Source organism: Momordica charantia (genome assembly GCF_013281855.1).
Source record: "Momordica charantia cultivar OHB3-1 chromosome 6 unlocalized genomic scaffold, Mcharantia_2.0 BLBB01000006.1, whole genome shotgun sequence".
Lineage (NCBI taxonomy): Eukaryota > Viridiplantae > Streptophyta > Magnoliopsida > Cucurbitales > Cucurbitaceae > Momordica > Momordica charantia.
In genome coordinates, this window is record NW_028275164.1 from 6271652 (window position 1) to 6279358 (window position 7707).

General features: G+C 30.5%; 1 protein-coding gene across 1 annotated transcript; it reads right to left on the minus strand.

Annotated features, from left to right (window-relative positions):
• Positions 1-1931, minus strand: ACS7 (1-amino-cyclopropane-1-carboxylate synthase 7). The gene is made up of 3 exons (XM_022303550.2): positions 1601-1931; positions 1205-1500; positions 1-1093 (listed from the first exon to the last, which is right to left on the minus strand). Exons 1-3 carry the CDS (start codon positions 1778-1780, stop codon positions 223-225), a joined length of 1347 nt encoding a protein of 448 aa, XP_022159242.2. The 5' UTR covers positions 1781-1931; the 3' UTR covers positions 1-222.
• Between the last annotated feature and the right edge of the window lie 5776 nt (positions 1932-7707).

Sequence of the window (7707 nt, forward strand, 5' to 3'; positions counted from 1 at the left end):
TAGAACTTTTCATTTTCTTTTTACTGAGAAACCAAACTTGCTTTTAAAAAGCAAGAAAACAAGGATTTTTTTTTCCCTCAGTCAATCATAAAATAAAGTATAAATGAAGACACACCCCAAATTCCAAGAAATGGGCAATGTCAACACAAAAGAATCACAATGGTTTTTTTTCTCTCCTTTCACACCATTGTAAAAAAAAAAAAAATTAATTAATTTTTTCTTTTAGATATTTGCTTCTTCCTTCTTCATTTTCTCCATGAAGCAATGTATTCTCTTAAGAGCAACGTCTAGAGTCTCCTCGCTCATGTTGGCGAAACAAACTCTGAACCAACCCGGTTCAGAGCAGTGACACGATGAACCGGGCGAGATATTCAATTTCACTTCCTTCAGTATGCATTTCCAAAGCTCAATCTCTCCTTCTTTGGTTGGTTTGTTCTTCAGCAATGGACTCAAATTCATCCAACAAAATAAACCGGCGTTTCCTTTCAAGCACTCGATTCCAGCGGTTCGCAATCCTTCAATTATCATATCATACCGCTTCCTCAGCCGCTCCCGGTTCATTTTAATGTACTTTTCCGTAAATTTCCGGTTCGACAACATGGACGCCAAAAGCTGCTGCGTTTGGGAAGATATGAGCGTGAAGCTCGACATCCGCCGAGCCGTCGTCACGACTTTATCGTTGTACGAATAAATCGTGCCGACTCTGAACCCCGGAAGGCCGAGGTCCTTGGAGAGGCTGTATACGATGTGGACCCGCTCGGCGTCTTTGTAGCCGCGGAATTCCAAAACCTCGGCGACGCTGGTGAACTCGGCCGGGGAGAAGACAGAGCCGGAGTAGATTTCGTCGGATACGAGGTGGATGTTTTTGCGTGTCACGAAATCCAAAATGTCTTCGATTGTGGACCGTTGGATGGTGGCGCCAAGTGGGTTTGATGGGTTCGTGATCAAAACTCCTCTAACTTTGATATTCATGGCCACTGCAGCGTTATAAGCCGCTTCCAAAGCTTGGGGAGTAATCTCAAAGTTATTTGAACTGTCGCAGTGAATTGGTACAATTTTCACTCCAGTTCTCCATCTCAAATCTCTGTCAAATCTGAAATTTACCCAAGAAAAAAAAACCCATAAATTCTCCGACCAAAATATATATAATATTAGTGCATGAAATTAAATGAACAGTTTTATTTATTTATTTATTTATTCTTACCCAGGATAATAAGGAGTGGGGACAAGCAAGGCATCGCCAGGGTCGGCGAGAATGAAAGTGAGAAGCTCATTGGCGGCAGTGGCACCAGCAGTTAAAACAACTCTATTGGGATCAAATTTGGCTCTTGCACCTCTAATTTCCTCCATAAAACTAGCCATTGCAGTCCTAAAAGAGAGCAGCCCATGGTAATCTTGGAACAAGGCATTTTCTCTGAACCCAGAAGAATTAGAATTAGAATTAGCTGCTCCCCCTTCACAATTCTGCTCCAAATACTCCTCCAACAAGTCGAAAGACACCTGTTTACAAAAATCCAACGCCAACCCAGTTAAAAAAATTGAGACTTTACGACGAAAAACACAAGAAGTTGAGATTTTTTTTGGTGTTTGTTAATCTTACTTGATTTTCTGCGAGGCCCATTTGGATGACGCCGGAGGGATTGGTTGATTCGTGGTAAGGATCTTCGTCGTAAGCTTTCCAGCCGGCGAAGTACGGCGAGTCTTCGCCGTGAGTGTCGGAGACTGCAACTTTGGAGAGCTCCACCGTTGGCTTTGCTTCGATCTCAATCTCAATCGCCATTGATTTTGTAGCTTAAAGCTCTCTCTTAGAAAAGGGAAAGAAAGAAAGAAAAAAAGAACAATACAGAAGCTGTTCTTTCCCTTCTGAGAGAGAGGAGAATTGGAATTGTAGTGAAAACTGTTGAATGTAGCCCTTAGCAAGGGCGTCTCTATTTATAGCAAGTCCTTAACACTTTTTTTTTTTTTTTCATGGAACCCTTTTTTTTTTTTAATGACAAAAAATAATCAATCATTGAACTCTCTTTCTTCTCTCTCTTGAGGTTTTTTTTTTCTTTTTTGTTGGGTGAAAGTATTTTTTAAAACTTTATGAGTCATCATTTTCAATGGGCTTAAGATCCAGAGAGAGAGGCGATCGAATCTGGTGGTTGAAGAAAGGGAGTGGGTGTGTGTTATCTTTAATCTTAGCCTAAAAGGGCTCTTCCCCAAAATCCCATTTTTTTGCTTTTCCCTTCAACTACTTAATATTAAATTAGTTTTGTAATCTCTCTTCCCCATAATAAATAAATAAGTATATATATATGTATATGTATATGGCTCACTTTGATTTCATTTCCCTTTTTTATTTTCCAGTGGTGCAGTTTCTCCTTCTCTCCTAAACCTAAGACCAAATGCAAATCCCTGTTGAATTTCTCCTAAATCCCCTCCTAAGTATAATTAATTAGCTAATTTGAGTATATATAGCTTAATAATTGATTAAAGAATATATAAACCTAAGACCCAAATACAAATCTCCATTGAAAGTTCTAATTTTCATCATCTCATGCCGTTAGATTTGAATTTTGTTAAGTACAACGTGTGAGGTGGATATTCAAACTCACGAACATTTGATCGTACATAGGTGTCTTAACAGCTTATTGAACTTCGATTGAAAAAAAAAATTTGAAAAACCCTTTAAAACACAAGAAAGGAATGAGCAATTTCTATCTTTAATTTATCTTAAATGAAAAAATTATATTTAAAATTTAAAATGAAAAAATTATATTTAAAATTTAAAGATGTTAAAGTTTTCTCTTTAAAATTTTTCCTCTTTATAATTATTTTCTTTTTCAGACTTTAAAACTTAGACCAAAATGTCAAAGCGAGTATAGTTCAACGATAATTTACATATATCTCAAATCTAGAGATTGTGAGTTCGATTCTCCACCCCACATGTTGTACTGAAGAAGAAAAAAAAAACTTAAAAGACCCAAATGCAAACCCTAAACTTAAACGATGAATTAATTGGTTGAGATTATGGGTTATTGATTGACAAGGTAATTAGAGGCTCTAAGTGAGAGTTTAGATTATGGGTTTTTTTTTTTTGGTTGGGTTGTAAAAAATATTAAGATTCTGATTTTCCCAAGAAAAAAAATGACAAAAGAAGAGGTCCTTTGAGATCTTGTGACCCCACCAACCCATGCATATAATTTCATAATTTTCCCATCATTAGCAACAGAAATTATAACATACAATAATTTGTGCAAACTAAAACTCTCAAATTCCTACCATTGAAGAAGGGTCTTTTATGGGACCAATAGAGCATGTGCCCATCAAAACTAAGATACATAAAAAAAAAAAATTCAATTAATGAAGAATAATATTCCAATTTAATTAATTTCTCCCTTAATCACCCCTCTAACCTTACTTAATTAAGCAACAAATCAAGCACACTTTAAAAAGATTCATTAATTCTTCAAACCCCTTTTTTTAATTTATAAAAAATATGTAGTTTCCATTAGACCATGTCAAGCCAATCTTATGCTCCCTCTCATGTAGGAGAGATAAAAGATACTTGTCAAGATTGTGTCCTAAAAATGAAGAATTAATCAAACTATATGGAGTTTGGACATTGCCCTAAAGAGAGAGAGGGAATAATAGGCTACACTAAAATTAAAGTATATAAATAAAAAAAATGTAAATTAAAATAAATGATTAGTGGAATATATAGGTTTTATGCAAAATCAACGACGTGGGGCTTGAAGATCATGAAGATCCATGTGCATGAGATATATAAGATTATTGTTTTAATTATCTTAAAAAAAAAGATTATAATTTTAGATTGAGGATTTTGCAATGAGTAGATTCAATCTCTCAATAATTGAGTGAATAAAGTGGGATGTTTGACCATTGCTCTAACCGTCTCTATTATTAGTGAGCTTAATTATGTCTTAAGCTATACTTAATTCTAGTTGCAAATGCAAACATTATAGGATTATACAAAAAGTGCCATAATTAATATAATTTGATTATTCGGTATATTTTTTTAAAAAGAAGTCATTGTATTGTTTTCTTTGGTTATCTTCAATAAATCGTGTCTTAACCAATAATAAAATAGGTGTTTTTGAAATTGAATATGGTTTAGAGAAAATGAAAACACTAAAAATCCACTCGTTTCAAAATTAATAAAGTGATGATTGTTGTTCTGTTTACCTCCTTGGAAGCGTGGATCCTTTTTATATCTAATTCTTAAGTAAATTTAAAAGAAAATGATGTTTTTTTAAAAAAATTAGTTTCATGGGTTCTAGATGCGTTTGGCTGGTAATATAAAATATAAATTTGAAATAAAAATCAGAGTTGTATTCTATGTTTTCAGTGTTTTTGATATATGTTTGATAGTAAATTTGGTAATTCGATCTCAATTTAAAAAATTATTAATATATTTGTAAATTTGAAGGAGTTACAAGCTAAATATTTAATTTAATATAAACTTATATTAATTATTTTATTAACATTTTTTGTGAATTTTGTATAATTATTATTTTACAAGATTATATAATTTAGAATACATTATGTTTTTAAATTTTAAAAAACATAAATTAGTTTATAATATGAAGTAGTATATTTATCAGAGTTTTTATTCTTTGTAGTTCTGCCTCTCAAAAATTTTAAATTTTGAATTTGGAAACACTTCAAACATAAAAAAGTTGTTTTCAGAATTTCTACTGTTTGGAGTACAGAATCCGAAAACAGTGTAAAAACAGATCTCTCAAATTCTACCAAAGGCGCGTATTCACTAAATCCATTTGATTCAATAAAAAATAGAATCCAAGTTTCCAACCAAACGTATTCTTATTTACTCGTTTTGGTGAAGTATTGATATATCTCGGTAAAAATTGAAAACAAAGAAAATAATAGAGAAGGTGAACCTCTGTATTTATAATATAAAATTGTAAATAAATTAGTTATGAATATGAAATCAGCTTAAAAATCACAAGTTCGATATACTATTATTATTATTATTTATTATTATTATTTTTTCTGTGATCTTTCATTTAACTAACCATATCCTGACTAAAAAAAAAGTCTCAAATTTAAATGAAATCATAATCCACGTTTTTTGTGGTGATTGGCTCACGCGTAACTGAAGTTGTGACCAATATGATGAATGGAACGTTCAATCATAAGGTATGATTTCGTATTTTATCAAAAAAAAAGAAAAAGAAAAAGAAAAAGAAACGTTGATTTCGTAATGCAATTATTTTAGCAGTTAAAATTGGATTTTGTTGTTTGAACCACTTTTTTCCCCTTTTCCCACTACAGTAAATAAATGGAAAGAGTTGTAAAAAGAAAAAAAAAATATTAAAACACTATTAGTTTTTACTTAATTTCATTTTGTTCTCTGTTTTTAAAACATTTATTTTGGTTCTCGTACTTTTAATTTTTGTTAATTTGAACGCATATAATATCTATTTTAATTACTCTATTTTTTAAGAGCGGACTATTTTAGTCCATTCATTTTTATTTTTATCTTCTTTGTATCTATCATAGTTTGATCATACATCTTCACTCACAAAATTTGTTGATACGTAGTTATAAAATAATATTAAAGAGTTTCCATCACGTATAAAAATTAACACAAATAAATGATAACTTTTTAAAATTGTATAGATGAATGAAACTCAAATAAATAAAAGTTGAAAGTTGAAAGTAAAGGGATTAAATGAAAGTACAGAAAATTAAAATGAATAAAAATCGAAATTAAAATAATATTTAAACTAAAAAGAGAGCTTAAATGATTGGAACAAAAGCATGTAGATTAAATGTGAAAACGATAAAACAATCGTGGTCCTTATCCCTCCAGCTGCCTCATGCCTCATCTTCCCAACATTAATATATTGTTTCTTTTCTCCACTTTTATTAGTTTCATTATTATAGAACAAGGCTCTCTTTCTCACCCTCTTCTATGTTATTAATTAAATATTAAACATATCCTAAATATCCTCTTAAAATTTTTAATTCAAATTTAGTTTATCATAGTTCTAGAGTATATTAAATCTTTATGTATAAGCAAATTTCAATTTCTTTCTCGTTAACATTGATAATCATCTTTCTATTACCATTTCAAAAATCGATGGTTATATTCTAATAAAACTAAACAAAAAAGAAAGTTAAAATTTGAGTAGATTCCAAGAAATTATTTCAGACAATATTAATAATAATAGTAACAAATATTATTTATGAATAAATACAAGTAAAAAAAAAATTCCACCTATATGTTTCTCTGTTTTGCTGCTTTTTAAATATATTTTCATCATTTAAACCAAAATTTAAAAACTACAACAATTTATATAGTTTTTGAAACCTAAAAAGCTTATTTTGTTTTGTTTTTGTTTTTGTTTTAAATTTGGACCAATGATTCTAATGCGATTTGGAAAAAAAAAATATTAAATAAATTACAAAAAAAAAAATAAGCATAATTCTTAAAAAACAAAGAATAAAAATTAAAATCGTTATTATTAAATATAAATTATATATAAATAAGAAAGTAGCATAAAATGCCAAAAAAAAAGGGGATAATGGAGACGGGAGAGGAGAGGGAGTGTTAGGTGAGGGGAAAGTGAGAGTTGTCATACGGTGACGAAAATTCTGAGTTGGAACTCACGTAAATGGAAGCATCCGAGAACTTCGAAACTAAACCGAGTGAAAACGACGTCACTTTTCCCTTTGGTCTTTACCCTTAATTTTCCATTTTCAATCTTCATTTATATCAACATATATTCTTTTATTATTATTATGAAACATTAATACCATTAAAAACTGTCAAGTAGTCGCTGTCCTCCCTTTTTATTACAAATTGTTAATCAAAAAACAAAAAAAAAAAAGTCGGTGTTCTTTGAGTTCGTTTATTTATAACTCATTTTTAGAAATTGTTTTTTTTGTCTAAATAAAATTCTACAAGCTATAACCTTTTAATTTAAATTTATTTCTACATTTTCAAGAAATTTAAAGAATGAAATATTATGTCAAAATGTTGATTCAAATAAGTGAGACAAAATAAAAATAAAATGATCTAAGTATGAATTAAAATGAAACAAAATTGATTAAAAGTGTTGATATCAGAATGGATGTTTTGACGTGGTTGAGTAGTCTCCTATGATATGATGGGATAATCCAATCCCTAAAAATGAAATATTTACCTAAAGAGGTGTGTACCGTATTTTCCCTAACTCTAACGTATCCTCATCCCCTCATTGTGTTCCCACGAATTCTTGATGGCTAGATAATTGCCTTATGTTGCGTGACTCCCGAATTCGACAATTAAAACAGGATTAATAAGTAACTCTGAGTAATTCACATCCTTCAACTTCAAGTCCAAACCATGGTAGATGTTCTACACAATAGAACAAAAAAGATTATGTTAATTGCAAATTACTAATTAGATATATTCATAGGCATTCAATATACATACCTTTCCCAGACTACGAAATTGAGATGTGACTTGTATGTGAGCACAAACTGGTTGTACAATAATTCTTCTCTTAAATGCATGAAGATCACAAAATCTATTTCTTAATTCAAGATCACTCCTACCGACGGAAATCAAAAAATTAGTAAGATTTGTTCCGTCCAAAATGGGAGGGGTCATCCCAACGTATTTAAATAAATACTATGTATTATACAAAGTATAACCTTTTAATTTAAATTTATTTCTACATTTTAAGAAATTTA

Bases quoted from the DNA above. Each gene is read 5' to 3' on its own strand.
- ACS7 (XM_022303550.2), bottom strand. From the start codon at position 1,780: ATGGCGATTGAGATTGAGATCGAAGCAAAGCCAACGGTGGAGCTCTCC. The intron at 1,501-1,600 runs GTAAGATTAACA...TTTTGTAAACAG, and splicing joins TGGGCCTCGCAGAAAATCAA to GTGTCTTTCGACTTGTTGGA. The intron at 1,094-1,204 runs GTAAGAATAAAT...GGTAAATTTCAG, and splicing joins CCCACTCCTTATTATCCTGG to ATTTGACAGAGATTTGAGAT.